At 44.6% G+C, this 25,128-nt stretch overlaps 1 protein-coding gene across 1 annotated transcript in view; it reads left to right on the forward strand.

Annotated features, from left to right (window-relative positions):
• The window catches only part of ADCY5 (adenylate cyclase 5), a 265,954-nt gene that overhangs the window by 178,044 nt on the left and 62,782 nt on the right, over positions 1-25,128 (forward strand). The window contains exons 2-5 of the mRNA XM_036744445.1: positions 1,821-1,970; positions 9,022-9,143; positions 21,103-21,214; positions 22,653-22,780. Of these exons, the coding sequence (XP_036600340.1) occupies positions 1,821-1,970; positions 9,022-9,143; positions 21,103-21,214; positions 22,653-22,780 (512 nt within the window). The remainder of the gene's footprint in view (positions 1-1,820; positions 1,971-9,021; positions 9,144-21,102; positions 21,215-22,652; positions 22,781-25,128) is intronic.

Genomic DNA, 25,128 nt, shown 5'->3' on the forward strand with positions numbered 1-25,128 from the left:
TAAAGAGAAAACAGAAGATTCTGGGTAGAAATTGAGGATTCCATTAGTTTGGGAGCGGTTTGTGTGAGGGTCTGAGGATTCCATCAGACGTGGAAGGGGCAACTCAGATTTTCCTGCTTCTAATTTTGGTCTCTGCTTAGCATCTAACATGGACAGAGTTCATGTGGGAGAAATATACCTGAGACAAAGTACCTCATAAGCCCCAGCAGCAAGCAGATCTTGGGCCTTTAGCTATTCAAGTTTGAATCAAAAACCTGCAGATTCATTTCCTTCTATGCTTTAGTGTTGGTAGGTCTTTTTCCTCACTTAGTTTCCTACTAAAATTTCCTTTTGAGAAATCATAAACATAATCTTGTCTGAACTGGGGGAGAAAAGAATTTTCCCACATCTTGGTCAGGATTGAGTGGGGATACACATACTTCCTACAGCAAGAATTCTTAACCTTTTTATGCCAGGGACCTCTTGCGCAAACTGGTGAAGCCTAGTGACCCCTTCTCAGAATAAAGTTTTTAAAGGCACAACATAAATTACAAAAGAAATCAAAGGTTAGTGAAAGCAAAGCTGCAATTTTTTTCCATCCCAGTCCTTCCCAGACACCTGAAATCTATCATGTTAAGAATCCCTGCCCTGGACACAGTTATGGTGGTAGCAAGAAACTGCATTACACATTTGTTGCTGTTGTCGTTCAGTCTTTTTGCAGTCGTATCTGACCTTTTGTGACCCCTTTTGGGGTTTTATTGGCAAAGATCCTGGAGTGTTTTGCCATTTCCTTCCCCAGCTCATTTTACAGATGAGGAAACTGAGGCAGACAGGGTGAAGTGACTTGCCCAGGGTCACATAGTCAGTAAGTGTCTGAGGCCAGATCTGAGCTCAGGAAGATGAGTCTTCCTGTCTCCAGGCTAGACATTCTATCTAGCCAACCCTTCATAACAGCAACTTAATGAATATTTGTTGAATAAAGTATGGAGAGAGAGAGAGAGAGACAGAGAGAGAGACAGTCAGACAGAGAGAGAGAGAGAGAGACAGTCAGACAGAGAGAGAGAGAGAGAGGGAGGGAGGGAGCTGAAAGGGTCCATGGAGCAATTTACACTAAGTCTGTCATTTGACAGGCTAGGGAGCCATAATGGAGTGACTTGTTTAGGGTCACACAGGTGTCCAAAGTTGACTTTGAGCCCAGGTCTCCTGACTCAAGAGTGACACTGCTTCCCTAAACAACAGGAACCTGATGAATGTCTTGATAGAACAACTGACACCAATGTCTGATTGAATTCGCTAAGCCTCACTATACACTGGGCACAGTCACTGGGCACAGTCACACATCCAGTGTCCTCTAAGTGTATAATTCCTTCCCTTCTCCACCCCCCATCAAACACATACCCTGCCTGTCCTTTTTCTGCCCCAGTAATGAATTCAACCTTTGATTTGTAGCCAAGGTAAATATTTAATCTGTTTTATGTACATGTTTGGTAGTTATTATTTAATTATCCCTATGTCTTTATGGACTGTTAACATTAGACCAGCCCTGGAACTTAGGAAAGACAAGCAGGACCTGGACCCAGATGAAGTTAGGGAAGAAAGTCAAGAAGAAACAGGCTATACTTGGCATCTCTGATCCCTGATTGGGGATGCCACAGAATTCTGATTTGGGGCACACTGTGAGTCCCAGGGAGTAGGACTTTGAACATGGGCTATAGAATGTTGTGGGTGAAAACCTGGGCACAGTCTGTATTTGAGGTTATATGACCCTTTTTTTTTTCAGGCTACATGGACCAAACGCCAAATTGACACTAACATGTTTATTTCCATTTCCAATATTGCAGCTTGTCTCCAATGTCCTCATCTTCTCATGTACCAACATTGTGGGAGTATGTACCCATTACCCAGCGGAGGTCTCCCAAAGACAGGCATTCCAGGAGACAAGGGAATGTATCCAGGCTCGGCTACACTCACAGAGGGAAAACCAGCAGCAGGTGAGGTGCTCTAGAGATGAATCCCCTCCCCTGCCCCTTTCTTTTTAAGAAAAAAATCTATTAATTTTTTTTCCCCAAAGAACAAGCATATATTTTTTCTTCCTCCTACCTTACCCTCCCCCCTTACTGGAAAAAGAAGAAGAAAACTCTTGTAACAGATATGCATAGCCAACAAAACACATTCCCACATTATCTGTGTCTAAACCTGTATGTGTCATTCTGCACACTGGGTCCTTCATGTTCTCTGCAGGAGATAGGTAGCATTCTTCTTCCTCAGACCTCTGGAATCATTGTGTGAACTGATGGAGACCGAGGTGAGCCTGAACCAGGAGAGCAATTTAGATAGTAACAACAGTATTGTAAAGAAAAACAACTTGGAAAGACTTAGGAACTCTAATCAATATAATGACCAGCCACCATTCCAGGGAGCCACTGCTGATTCAAGCTGCCCCCTCCCCTTTCCCCTTTCCCTTTTTCGGTCTCCATTGTGCTTGGGTGGGAGAGTGAGTTACTCTAGGCGTTTGCCGGCAGGGTGGGGATGAGAAGGCCTGCTATCAGAGCACTGCTAGCTGGGTATATGGGAGCCTCCCCGCCTACCTCTCCTGTGTTTCTTTTCACCTTGAACACAAAGCCTTTTTGCTTCAGTTTCCCTGATCATGGGTTTGGGGCCCAGCTGACATGAGAATGTTTTCCATGGAAAGGGACTGACATTCCTGACTCTGTGTGAATCCTTTTCTTTGAGTACCCTGGAGAGAGAGCTCAACCCACTGACCTTCCTTCCCTGACCTCTCTCCACCCCCTCACCACCAGCCTGACTTCTCCCCTCCCTTTTGTAAATAAATAGGCCTTTGGATGCAGAAATGTGAGTCCCCAAAATCCTTCTGCTCCATATACCCCCTTCCCTGGGCAGCTGGTGCACAAATGGGTGGGAGTGGTAGGAGGGGGCCTAGGTGGTTAGTCTTAGATTCCTGTGCTCTTCATTATCAGGGACTGATGACCTATAGGAAGGAGTGAGGTTGGAGTGAGGGACAGGGACAGTCAGTCCTTCCCAGTGATTCATCTTGTATATAAAACCTTGAACAAAATGCTGGGGGATTTGGAGCAAAGAGGGAGGACTATCAGAGAAAGAACAGTCTTTACCTGCAGGGAGGTCTTAGTTTAATGGAAGAGCTAGGGAAGACAGTCCATTGTTTGATGCAGGATGCCGCACAGAATGTGGACACAGCCTGGAACACCCCCAGACGACAATGGCCTTGCTTCTATTCTTGGTGCATTGTATCAGAGCCTTGCTCAGCTCCCATGAGCTGGGTAAGAGACTATCTTCCTTCTCTTACTCTTATTGGGAATAAGTGTTTGTGGTTTTAATAGAAAGGGCAGCTAGGTGGTGCAGTGGATAGCCCACGGAGTCTGGAGTCAGGAAGAGTCACCTTCCTGAGTTCAAATCCAGCCTCAGACACTTAGCTGTGTGATCCTGGGCAAGTCACCTAACCCTGTTTACTTCAGTTTCCTCATCCGTAGAATGAGCTGGAGAAGGAAATGGCAAACCACTCCAGTATCTTTATCAAGAAAATCCCAGATGGGGTCCTGAAGAATCAAACAGGACTGAACAGCAACAGTAACCATTTTAATAGGGATAAGGAGAGAGGATAGGAACAGGACCTCTGATTTTATTAATAAACTCCCAGATGAAGGGCAACTAGGTGGCGCACTGAGTAGAGCACCGGCCCTGGAGTCAGGAGGACCTGAGTTCAAATCTAGCCTCAGACACTTGACACACTTACCAGCTGTGTGATCTTGGGCAAGTCACTTAACCCCAATATCCCTGCCTTCCCCCCTGCCAAAAAAAAGAAAATAAACTCCCAGACGACAAAGGAAATTATCAAAGCAGTCAGCACCTCCTCTGCAACCGATAATGTTAGAGAGTTTTTTAGAGCATTGAGGGGCAGAGTGCCACACAGCCAGTATGTGTCAGAGGTAGAATTTGAACCCAAGTCTTGTTGGACCCCAGGCCTGCTCTCTGTCCACTGTACATAAAATAGGTACCTCTATTCACAAACTGATCAGCCTACTTTGGTCTCTTCCCGTGTGCCTCTCCTCTTCTTTCTCAATTCAAAGCAACAGCCCTTTGTTAAGCATCTACTATGTGTATGACACAGTGCTAGATCAGAGAATATAAATAGGAAAACAATATTGTCCCCTTCTCACAAAGAGCTTTCGGGTGAATGGAGGCAGCACCCTTCAACATACACAAGGAAGGATGATACAAAATAGAATGGAAAAAACCGCAGCGGAAAGAGTCAGACTAAGAGCTATAAGAAAACTGAGATCCCTCTCCAGGCCCCTACATGCCAGTTTACCCTTGACTCCACAAGGACAGATCAGCCTTTCAGGGTATTGGATCTTTCAGTCCATTGTTTGAGCCTGAGCAGACATTAGCCTCTCTTAGCATTTCCCTAATTCCATTACAGTTTCATTGCTCTGGTCTATGGCTGTGAGGATAGCTCCGCTAGGCTCCCCCTGCCCCTCACGCAGTCCACAGTGATTTTTTGGGTAGGGCCACTATGCCACGTACACTGCCTAAGGGAGAGACAGGACCTCAAGGAGTAGAGGTGAAGAGGTTCTACTTTTTGGACAAAGACATTGATTTCCTTCTGCTTTTACCAGGGATGCCTAGGCCCTCTGTTTTGTTTTTTTAATTTTATTTTTAATTTTTTTGTGAGGCAGTTGGGGTTAAGTGAGTTGCCCATGGTCACATAGCAAGCAAGTGTCGTGTCTGAGGCCGAATTTGAACTCAGGTCCTCCTGACTCCAGGGCCACTACTCTATCCACTGTGTCACCTAGCTGCCCCTGCCCTCTTGGGTCATATGTTCGGTGACGATTTAGTGACTACAGTAAGTGCAAGGCAGTGGATGCTTATTTGGAGCTTTTCCCTTGGGGGTCCTCAGGGTGCACTGGTATGGGAGGAACTGAGAACTGCTCTGGCTCTCAGCCCCAGAAGCAGGCAAACGTCCCATCCTGATTTTTGCAATCCTTTCTCACTTCCCCCAAATATTAATGCTCTCCCTCCCTAACCTACCTCATGTACATTTGTAAAAATGTATATACATCCATCTTCTCTGCCTGAGTAGAATGCCCGATCCTTGAGGGCTGGGATTATTTCATTTTTGTCTTTGTAGTGTTTAGCATAGGGGCAGTTAGGTGGTACGGTAGACACAGCGCCGGGCCTGGGGTCAGGAAGACTCATCTTCGTGAGTTTGATTTGGCTTCAGACACTTACTAGCTGTATGACCCTGGGCAAGTTGCTTATCCCTGCTTACCTCAGTTTCCTCGTCTGTAAAATGAAATGGAGAAGGAAATGGCAAACCACTCTAGTATCTTTACAAGAAAACCCCGAATAGGGTCACAAAGACTCGGACATGACTGAGACTCAACAAGAAGCGTTTAGCATAATGCCTGGCACACAGTAAATACTTAATAAATTCTTGTTGATTGATGGTGCTTATGTGATCTTAGTCATGCAATATTAGAGGGAGAAAGGACCTTAGAGATCATTTTAGTTCAATCTTCTCATTTGCAGATGAGGAAACAGTTTGGGAGAGGGGGAGTGATTTATCCTTGCTCATACAAGCTAATGAGTAGTAGACTTGAACCCGGGTCTCCTGATTTCCAATTCCAGTCCTCTTATTGCCTTAAAATGATGGCCTAGCTGCTTCATAGATCCACCAGATATTTCAAGTGTGGTTACTGTGTGCTTAGAATTTCATTAGGCCCCAGTGGGTGACAGGGCTCCATCGCTCAAGGAGCTTAAACTAGTTGGTTGGTAGGCACACAGGGAACACTTACCGAGCAAGATAATTAGCTTAGCTCAGAAGAGGCAGGTCATGCGGTGCAAAGAGGCTTGAATTTGGGATCTGAATACCTGGATTCAGGCTCAAGCGTTTTGCCACTTATTAGCTGTGTGAGCTTGGACCATAATTTATCTCATCTGTAAAATGGGAGGAACAGTAGTGGTACTTATCTAGCTGAGTTGCTGTGAGGGTCCCACCCCCTGTCCTTCCTCCTCCTTGCCCCATTAGCCTCCTGGATTCAAGTTGCTTCGAAACCACCTTCCCCAACCCTTCAGGTCATGGTGACACTTTGACTTTGGTAGAGAGCTCACCAAGCAGGTGCTGTGGAGAGGGCTGGGCAGAAAGGAAAGCCACAAGGCCAGGCGAAGGAGTTTGCTAATGATGAACTGAGAATTAGGAACACGGCTTCGGCATTTCCTTGCATGTGCAATCTTCCATTCATTACAACTCTGCATGTTTTCTTTGAAAACTATTGTTATCAGTGAAGACTGGAGCAGACAGAGGAGATTTCATGCAGGAGGATGGAAAGGTTTTGAATGGGTGGCCAGGAGGGACAGGAATAAGCCAGGCACAGAGGTATATTCGTAGGGCAGGAATTTCCATTTGATAGTGTTGCAATCTAGGGGTGCTGGGAACCCCGAAATCTAAGGGTACAGGGCAGGGGTCTGCCTTGAAAGAATTCGACCACTCAGTCCCTCTTTCAGTCCAAGTAGTGAGTTTATTGTAACGCCAATAGAAGTGGGCCAAACTCCTAGTGAGTCTGTGCTATTTGTGATGGCAATACAAGCAGGCCGTATTTTAAGAATCTGAGCATTTGATGAGGATGAAACTGATATTTTTATACAGAAAGACTGTGGGAAGATCTGGATGGGATCTAGGAGTGGCAAGTAGCCTTCAGTGGTCTGGGGGTAACAGAGAAAGGGGCCTAGGATGGGATTTAGAAATGGCAAGTAAGCTAATTAAGCAATCCAGGTGGGCTGGGCTGAGCCAGATGCCTCAGGTGAACACCACAGATTGGGCTGTATGGGGAAGTCCAGGGCATTTTAAGGGTACATCATTAGCACCCCATCAATAGGGTAGGTAAGAGGGAGTCATTCAGGGTTTTTGAGCTGAGGAATGGCATGATAAAAAAGACCTCTTAGGAAGATTAGCTCAGCAGTGATGTTCAGGGTAGATGGGAGAGAAATGTCAGAAAAGGGCTTCAAGTGTAAGATGATGGGCAGGTGACAGAAGCAGTGACTTGAAGAGGATAGTATAGACAGGTGGCATGTACTTCAAATGATGAGAAGCAGGAAAAGGTGGCAGATGGCAGGAGATGCCACCCAGATTTGAGAAGAAGGCTGAACCTGCCCTTATCTCCCATTCAATCAGTAGAGGGGGAAAAAGTATGGTTTCTATAGGCCAGAACAGTGATGGATGTGATAACCAGGAAGAGATCTGGGCTTCATTTGGGAGGGCTGGCTAAGAGAAAAGATGAGACTTCAAGAAAAGGAGAGCGACCCAGTGGGAAAGCACATTAACTCTGGAGTCAGAGGTCCTGGCTTCAAATCCCACCCTACCCCCCATTACTACCAGTGTGACCTTGGGCAATTCAATTCTTTGGGCTCAGTTTCCTCACCTATAAAATAGGAGTGGATTGGACTGGGATAGCTTCCGAGGTCTCTTTTAGCTTTGCTACATATAAAAAGTTCAAGAGACACAGTTTCTGGGTAATTAATCATTTTATTAATCATGCCAGCAGATAATTAATAAAAGGGGTCAGTGACACTCTCCACTGCCAAAGACCCCTCATGGAACCCATTCAATGCTTATATGCCCTTGGAAGAATGAGTGTCCTGAGGATGGCAATCAACTCTGATTGGTTAACAATTAATAAGAAGAATGAATATTATAATGAAATGTGGACCTTTTCTAATGGGGGGCTATGGGAATGTGACTTTGATTATGTCATTTACTTCCAGACTACCCCCAGCCTTGGGCACTCTAGACAAAAGATCTACCCTGACCCAAGTCTGAGTAGAACACAATGAGCCAGGAATTCATCTTAGACTAAATTCTTTGTAAGTTTCTCTAGTTGGATGGGGCAACACCTCCAAGATTTCATCTCATCATCCTGCCCTGCCCTTCAGAGAACTAAGCTTTGACCTAATCTCCAAATGAGGAGGGGAAAAAATTCTAGATTTCCCCGATATTAATAATTGGTTATTTAATAATCACTTCTCTCGGGTTTATATCTATAATATTAAGAAAAAAAGGAGGAAACAAGAGAAGGATTTTGCAAGAGGCAGACCTGGAGGGTTGGATGGGTGTGAAAATTTGCTTGGAGTCAGTAGGACTGAGAAGTTTGTGCCTGGATTGATGGATATGGAGAACAGGAATCAGTAGGCTTTGTAGTTAGAGTCACAACGTAGACAGAGTTAGAGCCAAGGAGAATGGGAAACCAGGAGTAACCAGATACCATTTATCATGGAATAGGAATAATTAACTAGGGGTAAAAACAGACACATGGAGCAAAATTGGTTGGGAGGAGGAGGGACTGGGTACACACACAAACACCGACATAGAACCTTACTTGGGTAGAGCCTGACCGATCCCCTACCCCCACCCCAATCTGTTGGCAATGTTGATTGGACTCTGTGGTGGAATGACTTAGAGAACTGGCAGAAAGGGAATTTGATAGGAATAAGGCAAAATTGTACTCCTGAGTCAGTGTGGCATAGAGTGGATAATAGAGAGCCAGCCACTGAGTCAGGAAGACCTGAGTTCAAATCCTAACTCAAACATATTGCTTGTGTGACGCTTACAGAGTCATCTCAGGACCCCAGGACTCGGGGTTCTCTCAAGCCAACAAACATTTATTAAGCACTTGCTGAATGGAGAAGCAGGTGCTGATCCTCATCGGTGGAAAATAAGTTTCCCATATCAGTGAAATTCCAGTTCTTTTTAAAAACACAAAACAAAAGAAAAATATACTCCCCAACAGTTCTCAGGGATGCTCTCTGGCTCCCATGCTCCCCCTGGTGGGAACTACTTACAGTGCAGCACTAGGGAGCCTGTCCTGTTATCATGGTTACTATGAGATTTTTGATGAAACACGTTAAGGGAGGCCTAGCTTGTGCCCAAGAGGAGAAGTCCCAGGGAGGGAAACAGGCCTTGAGGCAGGTGGTCGGAGCAATGATGGCTCTGTCTGCTTCTCTCCCCAGGAGCGTCTCCTGCTGTCTGTCCTTCCCCGTCATGTTGCCATGGAGATGAAAGCGGATATCAATGCCAAGCAGGAAGATATGATGTTCCACAAGATTTACATCCAGAAACATGACAATGTGAGGTAGGGGAAAGGCCGGGGGAGGGGAGTTGGCAAGCGGGGGGTGGGGATTGAAGGCAGTGGGAGATGGTGCTCCAAAAGGCAGGTTGTGCTCTGAGATTTACAAAGCGCTTTGCACATGTTATCTCATTTGAGTCTCTTAACAGCCTCATCTTTGTTTCACAGATGAGGAAACCGAGGCTTAAAAAGGAATTTAAGGTACTTGTCCAGGGTAGCACAGCTAATACGTTCCTGAGGTGACATTCGAATTCAGGATTTCCTGATTCCAACTCTAGCACTCGATCCACCAGGGCCACCCAGCTGACCGATAGAGATCAGTGGAGCGACAACCCCTAAACCCATCCACTACGTAGAAGCAACAAGTTCAGACATTTTGATCAAAAGAAGAAGCCCTGCACAGCTTTTAGACTCATTGTCTTAGCCCCCCCTCTCCTTTTGGTTTGATGACCCGGGGAGCCGTTGGCATCTAATTAGTTTTGTGTCTCGTGATGGTTCTTGAGGAGTGGGGAGATACAGAGAAAAAGGGCTGAGACCTAGCCCGGTTCTTGGGGCACTTTCAGCACCATGAGAGAGAGTGGAGGCTCTCCATAAAGGATCCCCCGTCTAAAAAGGCTGAGAGCAGACCCAGAATCCAGACCACAGTCACAGACAGTGAAGACGATGAAAATCGATGCAAATTACTAGAGCGCACGGTGTACACAGGAGTTCCATGGTTCTGTGCTGGGTGGAACGCTGGGACTGAGAGGGCCTGTCAGGGATAGTTTCCTGGTAAGGCTGAGAATCCCTCAGCGAACAGCAAACACACAGATTGGCTCTCACTCGAGAGAGCTTTTTTCTCCATGGGCAAGGAATTTAAGGATACGGGTTCAGTTTAAAATTGAGGGGATAGAAGAGCACTTTGAAAAAAAGGAAATAAGAGCTATCCATTCATTTATTAATGTGGTCAACGTTTATTAAGCTGATTGGGATTTTACTCAATCGCAGACTAACTTATTGGTTATTTCTGTTGTGAGAGGGGACTGTCCACTCCCACCAAATTTCTAAGTGTTTCAGGACTCAGAGTTGCCAAATAGTGCTGATACAGAGGCAGGCAGATCAGAGTTCAAGTCCTACTGATAACAAATGCTGGCTGCTTGATCCAGGGCAAACCACTGAAGCAACTGTCCTTTGGCATTTGTATAGTTTACTCTAAGGCAGTTAGTGAAATCAAAGCTCTGGGTCCAGAAGTAAGAAGTCTGATTAGACTTGAGTGGCCTTAACCAATCTTTTTCCTAAGGGAGGCCCAGTGATTGGAGAAGTATGGGCATGGGCTAGATTAGGTTGAGCCCCATAGGGATGAGCCTGGAGGCAACACAGTTTCATATCCTTCTTACAGGTTTTCAGTTTGGGGGGAAGGGGAATTCCTGAGACCCCTTTTCACAGCTTCAGCTAGGAAAAACTTAGCTTCTCTGCTGGACCTGAACCTTTTATTAATACAGATGGAGTATCAATTTCCCCTCTTCTCTTCCTCTCACATGGCTAAAGAATTGTGCCAAAAAGCTTCTTGTCATTAGATGAGTGTTAAAATAGCTTACCTCCTAGACAGATATTATTCACCTAGAAGAATAAAGGGCTTCTTTCATGGACGAAGTCTGTGGGAAGGCCCTGGGGAGCCACCAGGGCAACCCCCAGGATCCCCCAAAGAAGGGGACAAAGAGTTTGTCTCCCAGCCTCTGTGTGAGTGGGTGGGTTCGCATGTGTACTGCGCATGCTTGCCCTCATCAAAGGAACCTGGATTCTTCAACCTGAAGAAAAGGAGGCTGGGGAGTGACTTAATAATAACATCCATCAAAGCTCTGCAGGGTTGTTATATGAAGGATGGTGACCTGCTGTTCTCTCTCCCCCACTAAGTATGCGACCAGAGGAGAAATGAGTTGATGATGCTAAGTATGAGAGAGACAGATCAAAGGAAGGGGAAGCAGGTCCTGGGGAGATATGTTGTTTGGATTGGTTCAGGGGTGAAAAAAGACAGAAATAGGAGAGGAAGAACCAGAGGCCAAGCTTTGTTGGCCTAGTCCTACCAATATGTCTAATACTCTGCAATTAAAACTAATGCATAATGGGTAATTCCCTGGGAAGGGCTCAGCGATGCCTGGGAGAAACACGTTGGATGTTTTAATGACATGTGATCAACAAAAGTCTAACGCAGGCTAGACAATTGAATGCATGCAGGGATCCCTCTCCTCACTGGCTGTGTAGGAGAGCCTGTTGCAGGAGGAACTGATGGGCTTTTGATGCTGGTGCTGGGTTTGTCTGGGGAGGTGGGTCATTCCCATAAGATCCCAAGTCTTGAGACACTCAAAGCATTGCTATTTCACATTGAATGTTAATTCCTTAATGGAAGAGACAGTTTGATTTTTGTCTTTGAATCCTCAGCCCATGCTACAGGTGCCCAACTTTGTTTGTTTGTTTGAGTGTTGTTTGATTGTTTGTTGAGTGGCCAAGTTCCTTCTTTTTCTGATATCTACAGGTCCTGTGCTTCCCTCCCTTACTCCTTCCCCTCCCCTGTGAAAACAACATTGGCTATTTCTAAGCAAATGTCCCATCACCCTCTGGAAGGTATAACTCTGCTATCAGGGACAGGGGAGAAGTAGATCGTACCCTGTGGACCCAGGTCCTGAGACAGGACACTTCTCATTGAGCCAGAACTGTCCTCGGATGGAAGCTCCCGATATGCGGTCTTGGATGGACACCAAGCCCCAGTATGAACAAGGTGTATTTATAGGACACTTTAGAGACAGATAAGATGAAGACCTCAACCCAGGTCATGGTGATAATGATACAGCACTAGGAAGAGTCCTGCTGGGTTCACGGTTATTGAAACATGGGTTAGCTTGGGTCACTATAATTAGATAAGGCTGTAAAAGACTGTGTCCAGAAGGCAAGGATCATCTATAGTGATGGGCAATTAGGTCAGTGCAGCTTAAGATATCAGGGTAGGACTAGGGGAGGTTTGAGGTTAGGTGACATGGTATCAGCAAGGTACTAAGAAGCCTGCAACAGGATCAAGGAGAACTCTGTTGGAGTTGATGCATTGACAAGGGCATTGAGCCTTTTATCCTGGGCAGCTTTAGGCTACCTCATCAAACGCCCTTCCCAGGTAAGAACTGTGTAGGTCTTAAAGGACCCTGATCAGATAGGACATGTACAGCATTTCTGATGGCATAGGATGGTCTTTGACAGCCTAGGAAGCTTCAGTGTCCGTCTCTAGAGGAAGAGTCACACCTTTTGGGCAGGGTTGGTGGCCTGCCAGGAAATCCCAGGAGTCCTAATGGGTGGGTTGCAAAAATTCGGAAAATAGAATCTTGTGTTTACCACTAAGTTGCTGTGTGACCTTGAACAATTCACCTCACCTCTCTGGCCTCCAATTCCCTCATCTGTAAAGCTGGGCTGGTTGATCTATAATTGACTCTCAAATATTGATTCCCTGTGATTCTAATACTCGAGCTCCTTGGTTCTCTTTCTTGATCTGTCTCAGTTATCATACTCACCTATGACCACAGTAGTTCCAACTCGGTTATTTGTGCATGGCTTATGCACTTTGGGGGCCGCATGAGGCAACTGCTTTGATTCTAGGCAGCTTCCCTGATCATCAGTCAATGGAAACCCAGGAGTTACAAACCTGGTGCAGAAAATGGAGAATCGGCTGTAACGGTCAACAAAGATTTACTCAGCAGCCATTGTGGACCCAGAATTGTGCTGAGCCCTGTGGGAGATAGAAGGCTGTAGATGACCAGATGAGAAGGTCTCTGACTGCAGGGACAGCCTGGGCTTGGATCTCTCTTCATCTTTCCCTGGAGTAAACTAAAGGCCCTTGATGGGAAGGACTCCTCTGCTTTTTGTCTCACTCTCTCTAGCAGTGCCTGGTACATACTTGGCACTTTATAAATGCTTCTTGAATCCACCTGAATTGCCTTGTACAGTAGGTGCTATAATAGACATTGAATGAATGAGAAAGAGAGACGAGGCTCCTGTCTTCAGGGAATTGCAGTCTAGTTGAGGCTACAAGATTAAGTCTGTCGAGCGACTATACAGAATCAGGCACTAGGTTGTGTGGTCCAGGCTGTAGAAATGCTGTAGAGAAGCCGAGGAGGATATAGAGAACGTGTATCAGACTGCATGCCATCTTGGGTGGGTAGGGGGGAGGCGAGGGAGGAGGAGAAAATTTGAAACTCAAAAAGTTGTGGAACTGAATGCTGTAAACTAAAAATAAATAAATTTAAAAGAAAAAAATTCAAAAAAAGAAAAAGACAATCAGAGAAGGGAATGAATATTGTGGTAAGTGGGAACTCTCTAGGAAAGAATTCATGAGAGAGGTGAGAAACTAAGATATGAGTAAGATTTGATAGGCAAAAGGGAGGAGGAAGGGTATTTTGGTGGCGTGGGCCAAGAGCATGGCGCCATGAGCTGGGCCTGCCCTTGGCCAAAGCCAAACAAAAATAACCCCATGCTTACCTTCTCTTGGCTGCATATAGTTAACCTTGGGCCCGATTCATGCCCTGGTGCCTCCCTACTCTGAGGCTGATAAAACGTGTATAAAGAAAAGGCCCTATATTGACATGTATGAATTGTCATCAGGAAACATAATGCTTTCTCTCATACTTTCCAATTTAGCTACTAGAAAAAAGAGGGGAAGGGGAAGGGAATAAGTATTTATACAGTAGCTGCTGTGTGTCAGGCACTGTGCTAGGCACTCTATGAATATTATCTTATTTGATCCTTACAACAGCCCTGTGAGACAGATGCTGTTATGATCCGTGTTTTATAGTTGAGGAAACTAAGGCAAATAACGCTGGAGAGACCTGCTCAGGGTTATACGGCTAGTAAATGAATGAGGACAAATTTGAACTCACGTCATCCCGACTGGGCCCGGTGCTCTATGCATTGCACCGCCTAGCTGCCCTATTATAAATATATAAAAACCACTGTTATAAATATTTTGGTATGTTCCTTCTATCTTTGACCTTGGGGAATATGCCTACTAGTTGTACCACACATACACACAGACACACACACATACATACACACATGTGCACGTACACACATGCACACATAGACACACATATACATACACATATATACATACACACATGCACAGACACATACACAGACATGTATATACATATATACACACATAAACACACACACATACACACATGTATGCATATACGTCAAAATACTTACAACAGTCTTTTTATGTATTTATAAAGGGACAATTGGGTGGTGTAGGTCAGAGGTCAAATTTGACCCCTGACATTTTCTAGCAGGTGTGACCCTGGACAAGTCACTTCATCTTTGTTTGCCTCAGTTCCCTCAACTATAAAACATGGATAATAGCAGCACCTGCCTCCCAGGGTTGTTGTGAGGATCAGATGAGCTAATATTTATAAATATATACTATACATAGAGTACATGTTTTCACATACATACATATATGTGTATATATATTTTAATTTTTTTACTAGTACAAATTCAGGTTCTTTTCTCGAGTGGTTAGACTAATCCATAGGATCATAGATTTGCACCTCAAAGGGATTGTAGAAGCCCTCTGCCCAACCCCTTTATTTTACAGTTGAGGAAATTTAGCCCTAGAAAGGTTAAATGACTGACCCAAAGTCACACACATAGTAAGTGATAAAAACAAGATTCGAATCCAAGAGCCACGGTACTGCTCTGCCACAACTATGCCTTCAGTGTCTTCATGTAACTGTATTCCTACAAACCCTCCAACATGTGCCATTTTTGTCTTGGGTAATTTTTTCAGTCATGATAAGGTTGCTAAGATTATTCATGAATAATTAGACCTTAAGTGTGGGCTATTCTATTAATTTGTGCATTGTTGAAAGTCCGAGCCCAGACTCTAAAACTTACCGGGTAAGAGGTTGAGCAATTCTGGCCAACAAACCAAGCATTCTGCTGTTTGCTTTTAGGTATTCAAACAATGGAGCTTACTGAACTCAGCTTATGACTAATCAGAAACCTCTCTATGCTAGAAGAGAAATGTGCCTTTGATTCTGGCAGAGGAGTGGGGGGTGGGGGACATGAAGGCTATAGAATATTACAGAATAAGAATTATTTAAGCCTTGGAAAAGGATTTCAGCAGCCTTTCAGACCAACGCCACTAATTCCACAGATGAGGAGACAGGTCCAGAAAGGCCAGGAGACTCGCCCATACCTAGTTAGAAATCACACTATACGGGCGGCTAGGTGGCGCAGTGAGTGGAGCACCTGCCCTGAAGTCAGGAGGACCTGAGTTCAAATGTGGCCTCAGACACTTGACACACTTACTAGCTGTGTGACCTTGCCCTCCCTTCCCTCCTCAAAAAAAAAAAAAACAAAGAAACACTATAAATGATCATGTCTCTCATGTTACAGTGGAAAGAATACTGGCTCAAGTGGATCTAGGTTCAGATCCTACCTCTGATGTTTACTCCCTTGGAAGTTAATTAATCTTCTTGTGCATCATCTCCCTCACCCATAAAATGAGGAGGTTAGGCTAGATGGTCTCTGAGGTCTCCAGATCTATGCTTTTGCGCGGTGTCCATATCAAACTAGTCAAGGGACTTGGAAAAAGAAAGAAAGAAGGAACTCTCCCCCCGACCTTACCTCAGCCAATCCAAGTACAAATCGTCTGCCCTTTACACCCAGGTAGGAGCTCTGAGCTACAGTGCAGCCAGTTAGTCCTCCAGTGGTATTGGGGGCCAGGGGAGGGTGAGTGGGAGGGATGGTCCTACCTACAAATCAAAACACAATAAGAAAATGAACTGACCAAGTTTCATCATCCTACTTTGGTGTCTTTTCATGAAATTCCTGCAGGCCCTTCTGGGTGCATGTTACAGAAGCAGGAGATCATAAAAGATCTCTAGTGAGAGACAACCTGTTTATTACCATCCAGGCAATGCATTCCCCTTTGGGATAGATGTAAATGTTAGGAATTATCTTTGTCTCTTTGGTTGCATGAGGTATGATGATAATCTGCTTGGCAAGGCCTGGGATGGTATTCCTCTGGATATATTGGGACGTGGAGAAGTCATAGGGACAAGAAGCTTGATTCAGTTCAATTCAGTTTAACAAATGTAGCCAGACGCTTCAGGATGCTACTCAGCTTTGTTCTCCACTTCTTTGGGAAAATGATGACGACACATTACACATGAAGGTTTGCATATCACTTTCCTTATGATAATCCCGAAATTCAGAGAGTACAAAGAATACTGTCCCCACTTTGCAGATAAAGAAACTGAGAGAAGTTAAGTGACTTGCTCACGGTCACACAGCTTGAAAGTAGCTGTGGCAGCATTTGAACTGAGATCTTCCAACTCCAGATCTGGCACTCAACCTACTAAACCATGTTGTTTTGACTTTTCCCTATTTTCTTTACATTTCCTAGCCGACGCTGTGTATCCTTGCCTCTGGGACAGGGTCTCTGGCTTTTCCAGTCCAGGAGGCCTTTTCGACTTTGTTCCTGGAATAAAGTGATCACTGTTTTTGACCCCCTCAATCTGGCACAAGACTTTGTTCCCTCTTCTAAGGCAAGGCAAAGCAGCAGCTGGGAGCTTTGCTCTCTGGCCATGTATTTGAAATGGAAACTGTTAAAATTCTGTTCCCTTTTGTTCAAACTATTGAAGGGGGTTTCAGCTGGCCCTGACCTCCACTTACTTTGGGTTTTATGTCCTGGGGTTTGAAGGAGAACTTTCTGTGATTCCGTACACAGCTGATGCTTTCATGTAGAGAAGAGAAAGAAGAAATAAGAAAAGAAGAGAATTCCTCTCCCATCCTACCAAGATTAGAACCTTGGAAAGAGGGAAGGGACTCCCAAGCTGAAAGTCAGAGGGATGGACAGAATGACCTTTAGAGAGCCCTGCTATCTAGAAATCCTGTAGATTGGAGACAGAGAAGGAGAATGACCTCTCTTTAAGTGGAGATTCTCAAGAGGGCTTTGACTTCCTTGGCCAATTCCTCTTCTATCCCAGCATGCCCTTCCCATATTGTCCATGTATGGGAGGCAAGACCATGTGCCGCGTCAAATGTCAGGTTTCAAAGCTCTTTGGAAAATACCATTCTTTGTCGTCGTTTTCTCTTGAGTTCCCATTAGAAGAGTTCCATTTGCTACTGAATCCTATAGTGGGGGCAGGGTGGATGATTACTGTCCTGATTGTTGCTATTGATATGTTTATTAACATATTACTATAAATATTAGTATATTGTTATAAATAGAATATATTCACATGTGATGTATGAACATTAATTATAAATATAGTTCCTTAAGGTTAGCAAAATGCTTTACAATGATCTCGTTTGGTCCTCACAACAATCCTGGGAAGTAAGTGCTACTATTATCACCACTTTACAGATTAGGAAACAGACTGACAGAGGGTTAGTGACTTGCCCAGGGTCACACAGCTAGTAAGCGTCTGAGGTCCTCCTCACTTAAGACTTCATGCTGATCCACGGGGCCACCCAGCTGCCTCTGCCTGTCCATGTATTTCTTTATATCTGCTTCTTTTTCACTCTATTTCTTGCTTTCCTTTCTTCCATTCTTCCTCCCAGCCTTCTGTGTGTGCATGTGTGTGTGTATGTCTTTTATTTAGCATTCTCTCCCTTGATCTAGGAGTATCAAAAAAAGGAACTTCCTTAAGTGTCTAGAAGAAAATAAAACGGCTAGGGTGAACAGAAGGCTGGGAAATAGGAGAGAGCACCCATCACCATCCCTAGAGACCATCTATATTTGCAGAGCCTATGTTATATTTGTACTTTTCTAGAGTAACATAAATTAGCTGTGACCCGGCTCTTAGGCATTCTGCTCTGTGTCTGGACATCATGAGTCAGGTTTGCTTTGAAATTCTGGACCCTTTATTCCTGCAAATAAATTTCAATATTTTGTCTAGCTCTATAAAATGTCCTACCCCCTTAATTGTTTGATTGGTATGCCATTAAATCTGTAAATTAATGTTGTTGTTGTTGTTGAGGCAGCTAGGTGGTACAGTGGATAAAAAGTCTGCCCTGGAGTCAGGAGGACCTGACTTCAGATCCAACCTCAAACATATATTAACTGTGTGACCCTGGGCAAGTCACTTAACTCTGTTTACCTTGGTTCCTCATCTGTAAAAATGAGCTGGAGAAGGAAATGACAAACCACTCTAGTATTTTTGCCAAGAAAACCTCAAATGGAGTCACGAAGAGTTGAACATGATAGAATGACAAGTAGTACCATCATTTTTGTTATTTTAGTACAGTCCAACCATGAGCAATGAGTATGTCTTACTGTTTGTCAATCTTTACTTCTTTAAAAAGTGTTCAGTAATTGTAACGTCTTGCTGGATATTTTATGTATTTTGGATATTTTGCATGGAACTTCAATTCTGATTATTTCCTCCTGGATTTTGTTTTTGCCATAATATAGGAATACTGTTGATTTTTGTGGATTTATTTTGCATCTTGCTACCTTACTAGAGTATTGTCTTAACTAGCTTCTTTGCTGATTTTCTGGGGTTCCCTAAATAAGCTATCATGTTATCTCAGGCTGTATTTGAAAAAGCCATCCCTTAAAATTACTATAATTCTTCATCTTGGTTTATCCTATGTATGATTGTCGACCAATGAACATTTATGGAAGATCCAGTATGTTCTAGAATGAACTAAGGTGTATTGATAATAATTAGCATTTAAAATTTTATTTTGAAAACTTTTAAGCTTTCAAAGTATATTTTATATACATGCATATAGATATTAACATTTTGAAAACTTTACAGTTTTATAAATAAACATGTTTTATATTTTTATATATTATATAATATGTTATCTACATATAATTTACATAAATACATACATACACACATATTTGTTATGATTTGACCCTCACAATAAACCTGTGAGTTAAATGAGAAAATTGAGGTTTGGGTTGGCTCGGTGACTTACCCATGGTCACACAGCTAGTTAAATTTTAGAGGTGGGATTTGTACTAGTACTAGTTTTAAAAAAAAGGCAAAATAAGTAGAAGACAGAACCCTGCCTCTGGTTAGCTTATCATCTTTTTAGAGAGACTAAGCCTGTACACAGAACTGAATGAAGTTTCCTTACAAAACAACATATCCATCAGTACAGTGTACACACTATGTAGTCTGAGCCAGAAAATTCTGAACGGATGCTGGCGAGAGGATTGCAGGGTTCAATTGGACGGGCTTCTTGGAGGATATGAATTGGTCAGGGTTTTCTCCCTGTTCCCTAATAAACGTTCTTCTCCTCTCCTGGCCTTCCTTTCCTGGGACCCTCCCTAAAGGCAGACACCTGGGGCCTGGTCTGGAGGCTGTTGCTTTGGGTGGGGGGTAGGGATGGGGCAGAGCAGAGAGCAGGATCCGAGGAATGGGCCGGACACACACAGATGCTGGGCCTGTGCCGCTGCTCTCCACAAGGAAAATGGGAACCCAGGCTTGGCCCGTTTAGGAATCCCAGACCCGCGGCTGAATTGCTCAGGGTCATTTAGAAGTCAGGTCCCAGAGTGGCTACAGGGGACTTTAGACAGGACAGTTTGGGCAGAATGGTGTTATGTCTTAGGAAGCCCAAGTCTGTAAGCTGGAAGCCTCGGTACTGGTCTGAGCTTTCTATTCACTCTGTTGTTACCTTGGCCAAGACCACACCTCTCCCTATCCCCAGACTTGTATTACCCCATTTAAACAGTATAAAACTAAGTGGTGCGGTGGACAGAGCACAGGGCTTGGAATCTGGACCTTATTCACACTTGGCCTCAGACACTTTACTATCTGAGTGACCTTGGTCAAGTCACTTAGCCTCTTTCTGCCTCAGTCAAATCATTGCACTTACTTCCCAGGGTTGTTGTGAATAAAATGAGATAATATTTGGAAAACATTTTTGCAAACCTTAAAGCAACATATAAATTCTAGCTATCACCACCACCATCATCATCCTCGTCATTACTTTTGTATAGAGGATATATTATCTCATCTGAGTCTCAGAACAATATTATGAATTAGGCATTATTATTGTCCTCATTTTATTGTTTTTTGCAAGGGGGAAGGCAGGGCGATTGGGGTTAAATGACTTGCCCAAGGTCACACAGCTAGTAAGTGTGTCAAGTGTCTGAGGCCGTATTTGAACTCAGGTTCTCCTGACTCCAGGGCTGGTGCTCTACTCACTGCACCACCTGGCTGCCCGTGTCCCCATTTTATAGATGAGAAAATTGACTCTAGGAGAAATTAAGTGACTTCTCCATCATCAAACAGCTAGTAAGTGTTTGAGGAAGGAATCAAACTTGTCTTCCTAACTCCAAGCCCAGGGCGCTAACCACTGCACAACCCAAGTCCCTGTTGTAGAGAATTGTCCCTCCCTCTTCTTACCTCCCGAGTTGAGGATGAGGATATAATAAGAAATAGAGGTGGACTTTGGGGAAAAGGTGAGAGAGTTAAAAATGCAAGTAATATCCCCAGCCTATAAATAAGGGGAGAGCAGACGAGTGTAAATAAAAGACTTTTTAGGCAATTGAAGGAAGCCGGTTCATCCTGGCCTGCAGTTCCCTTCTGCAGTCACCAAAGAGCTATCTATTCATAGGAGCATTTATTAAACTCCTGCTGTTTTCTGGGTACTGGGCAAGGCACCGCAAATACAAAGGTGAGAAGGGAAAATCCTTGACATCAAAAAGCTTACATTCAGCCGGAGGGAAGGGAAGTGACATGTACAGAGTTATACAGTTCTGGTCTCTGGTCTCACTTCTCCCTCCACCGCCAATGCCTTGGTTTTTTCATGTATGTCCCACTCCCCCCACCCCACCCCCAGCCTAAACCCTCTCTTCCCCCAATCCCACCCAGTCTGAGAAGCCCAAAGGCAGAGCTGCTGGCCCCGTTCCTGGTGTCTCTTCTCCCTTCACCTTTGTCTTTCTTCTGTCTTCCTCCCTCGCCTTGTGTCTTCCCAGCATCCTGTTTGCAGACATCGAGGGCTTCACCAGCCTGGCTTCCCAGTGTACAGCGCAGGAGCTAGTCATGACCCTCAATGAGCTGTTCGCCCGCTTCGACAAGCTGGCCGCGGTAAGTCACCCCTCGGATCTGCTGCTGCTCTGAGGGCTGTGCGGAGAGTGTGACCCGCGTGGTCTTCCCCCAAGTCGAAAACCCTCTGAGAACTTTACAGGGGTCCGTGTAACTCAGGACCCCCGGAAGTTGTGTCCAAAAATGTGACCGGAGACTCCCGGCCATAGAAAGACTGGGTCGGGGTTTGGGGTGGGGAGAATCGGGATGGGAGGTGGGGAGAAAGGACATGTGGACAAGAGCCTCGGGACTGTTAAAAGGGGAGGGGGGGTGATGATGCAAGCAGATGTAGACAGATGCCACAGTCACAGACCGGGACAAATTGTTCAAACGCACAGACAAGGTGAGCTGGGGGCGAGGGGGGCGCGGCTGGAGGAGCTATGGGTCCCAGCAGACTTTCAGCTGCCATTCTACACACATAGACAGTGACAGTATCACAAGATCGTAGAAACAGAAGATTAAAGAGCTGTGAGGGCTTTTAGATCTCATTTGGGCTCATTTTACAGATGGGGGAAATGCCTACGCACCACACCATCCCTCAACTCTTGATCGTCTATACTGATGGAGGAGGGTGGTTCTGTGGCTAACCCCAGTCACAAACCCCAAAGTCACTTCTATTTATTTGGCTTTGAGGTGACTGACTGATTGATTTAGCAGCAGATTGGCCTCCCTGGTGGTGTTTGGCTCGGGATTAGAAAATGAGTCTGCATTTTCGGAGCTCCTGCTATGGATAGAAGTATATGTGTGTAGTGGCAGTAGTGTGGAGAGTGGGGGTTGGGGGGCTGGGAGGGGAGGAGTTGGGGATAATTGCTTAGATAATCCTCAAAAGCATAAGGGAGAATTGGGTTTTAGCCCTAAGGGTGTATCTGGAACCTGTGGGGTAAGAGCACACTCATCATTGAGGCTCCTGTTAACATTAGTTATCGGTTTGTTTTAAGTAAGCCCTCACTAACTTTATAGAAGCCTTTATAGAGGTTTTGAAAATACTTTCATATTTTCATAATATGTTTAAATCATGGAACCCACTTTCTTTCAAGTATTGGGCTATTTGGAGTTATGTTTGTAATTAGTCACAGGATTTGACTGTAAATAATGAATGATTACCCTTTCTGAAAGAGCTGCAAATGGTACCCTAATGAATGAATGAATGTGTTAATTGTTCTTCCCTGATGCCCTTTAGATAAATGTGTACTAGGTGGTGGGAATGTCCTTGGCCAGTGTTTCAGGCTCATAGCTCTGTCCCAAGCTCATGGGATGCCCTCCACCTCACCTGATAAGCCAGCTATGCTGGCTGTGGCTAGGGCCAGATCTGCACTTACTGTCCCTAAAAGGCAAGTTATTCTGGGCCTTACATGAATCCATTTGTTTCCTGCTCTTCTCCCTTCCCCATCTCACTGCTAGATTTAAAAATAAAATGACATATATAATTTTTTTGCTGTAGGAGAATCACTGTTTACGTATTAAGATCTTGGGAGATTGTTATTACTGCGTCTCTGGGCTTCCTGAGGCCCGGGCTGACCACGCTCACTGCTGCGTGGAGATGGGCATGGACATGATTGAGGCCATCTCGTAAGTAGAATGTTCCCGAGGGCATGGGTGCATGGGGAGGGAGGATGCGTGGAGGGAGGAATGGTACAGATAACAGAGTGAACCAGAAAGAGGCAACCTTTCAGGGGTCAAATAATCATGCTCTTGGATTTCTCTTCTTGGGATACTTTTTTTCTGAGATCTAGGACCATTCTGCCTCAGTGTGTCTTTTAAGATCGAGAATGATGAGAAATGGAGGACTCCTTTTTCAATGAAACCTTTGGAGAAGGAGTGAGATGAAACCCCATTTAAAAGGCAGGCTTAATGATGAAAAGGGTAATCACCATCTGAAATCCAGGGTTGATCTAAACCTTCATCTGAATCTCTGGATAGGCAGAAAGTCAGACATGATCAACTCTGGGATTTCTGCCTCCCCCCACCCCAGGGGTTCCTGTGACATGGGCCTCTTTGTCAGGCTGGTGAAACCTGCAGACCCCTCCTTAGAATTATGGTTTTAAATGTATAAAACAAAATACATAAGATTGTTAATTGTGTTTGTCCTTCGTTCTCAAAGAGGACCATGACATCAGGGAAATGATGACATGACTTGCAGTTGACTTTGATTTGAATGAGGGAGAGCTGTGCAAGGTCACCAGCCTCACTTTCTCCTCCAGAGCCATGTGGGTCCAGTGGCCTGATATTCACCATGACCACTGGAGATAGCCCAGGATACACTGGGAGACCCTGGCCCTTTCAGGCTAAAGTCTTTTCGGGTTCTCACTTTGAGTGAGTTAACGCCCATTCAGTGAATAGGCCTCTTTAAGAAGGCCCCCTTTAATCAATTCAAAAAAAAAATCAAACTCCAAGGGGAAGACCTTCAAGGTTCCTGGCCAAAAGAGAAACAGTTACTATTTGGTATTTACATTCACTCTGTGCTAGGAGGTCAGGGATCTATTGTCTAAATCTATGAGGTCCAGAGTGAATTAGGTTTAAGGCTTGGTTTTTGAGAAAGAAATCTAGCCAATAAATCCCAAGTTAAGGAGGCAGCCTTCAGCCATCGAAAAGATTATAAAGGAAACCAATTACTTTGAAATATAGTTATCAAAATATATTTTTTTAAAGTTCAAGCACCCCAGGTTGGGAATCCCTGATTAACCTAAGGAATCTTTAAATTCATAGGGTTATAGATTTAGAGATATTAACAGTCGTTTATCCAAGCCCTTCGTCTTACATGTGAAGAAACTGATGGCCAGAGGGACCTTGCCCACAGTCATGGCAAAGCTAGTATCGGACCCAAGGCCTTTGACCCCAAATCTAAAGCCCATTCCGTTGCATCCCAATGGTATGTAACCCACCCTGGTTAGCACCAGGCTAGCAAAGAGAAAAACCTGAGGAATACATAAGTGTTGGGAATGTAATCCATTACAGGGGCAAAGGAAGGTGACTAGGATCTGCCTTTGCTTGATTTGCAGAATGCTGTTCCCCATGACAAGAAAATTGATTGATAATGAGTCTTCCCTGCTGTGTCAGCCTCTCACTGTTGTCCTGGGAGTTACTCATTTCAACAACATACAGTAGCTGTATTGTCCAAGCCAGTGTAGTGTGCTACCCAGAAAGCCCTTTCCAGAGCAGGCTGGATGAGTGCTTGGCCCCTCATGCTGCTCCCTGGGAGCAGGTCCCACTCCCCTCAGGAGGGGACAGTTCATCTTCTTTCCCCGGTGGGTCTGTTCCCATTCCCCCATGCTGGGATAACAGATCATAGTCTCAGAGCTAGAAGAGATCTAGAAATTTTCTCATCTATCTCACCCCAGTCTTGCAAATGAGGAAACTGAGGCCTAAAGAGTTTAAGTGACTTGACTTCAAAAAGTCATAGCTCAAAGCAACAGGGCCAAGTTTTGACTTCAGATCCAGTGGCATTGAGTTGAACTTAGTTCCCTCCCCTGAATGGTGCCCTTCCAATCACCAAGCTTTGCCGAGGAGTATTTGGAGTATTCCTCCGTTATCCAGTTTATTGGGAAGAAGTAGAGTGGTTGGGCTAGACCCAAACAACAGATAATCTACAAGTAATTTCTTGTGTTTCCTCCAAGTGCATTGTAGGAATATTTTTTTTGGCAGCAGCAAAAATTCCCTTCTAAATGATGCTTGGCTCCAGATTATATTAAAATGAGTTTCCATTTCCCAAGTGCACCCTGATTGACCAGTGAAAGACACAAGCCAGAAGTATTTGGATTAGGAGGAAAAGATGGGGGTCTAAATTAAAATAGAGCTAGGCACATTTGTAGCTGTGGGTTGATGCACTGCACCACCTTGTGGTGATGGGTGGACACTGCAGCTTCTGCCATCTGATGGGGAAGAAAGCCCTCTTCCAAATAGCACAGCAACCCTATTTC

This window comes from Trichosurus vulpecula, chromosome 2, assembly GCF_011100635.1.
Source record: "Trichosurus vulpecula isolate mTriVul1 chromosome 2, mTriVul1.pri, whole genome shotgun sequence".
In the NCBI taxonomy this organism is placed as follows: Eukaryota; Metazoa; Chordata; class Mammalia; order Diprotodontia; family Phalangeridae; genus Trichosurus; species Trichosurus vulpecula.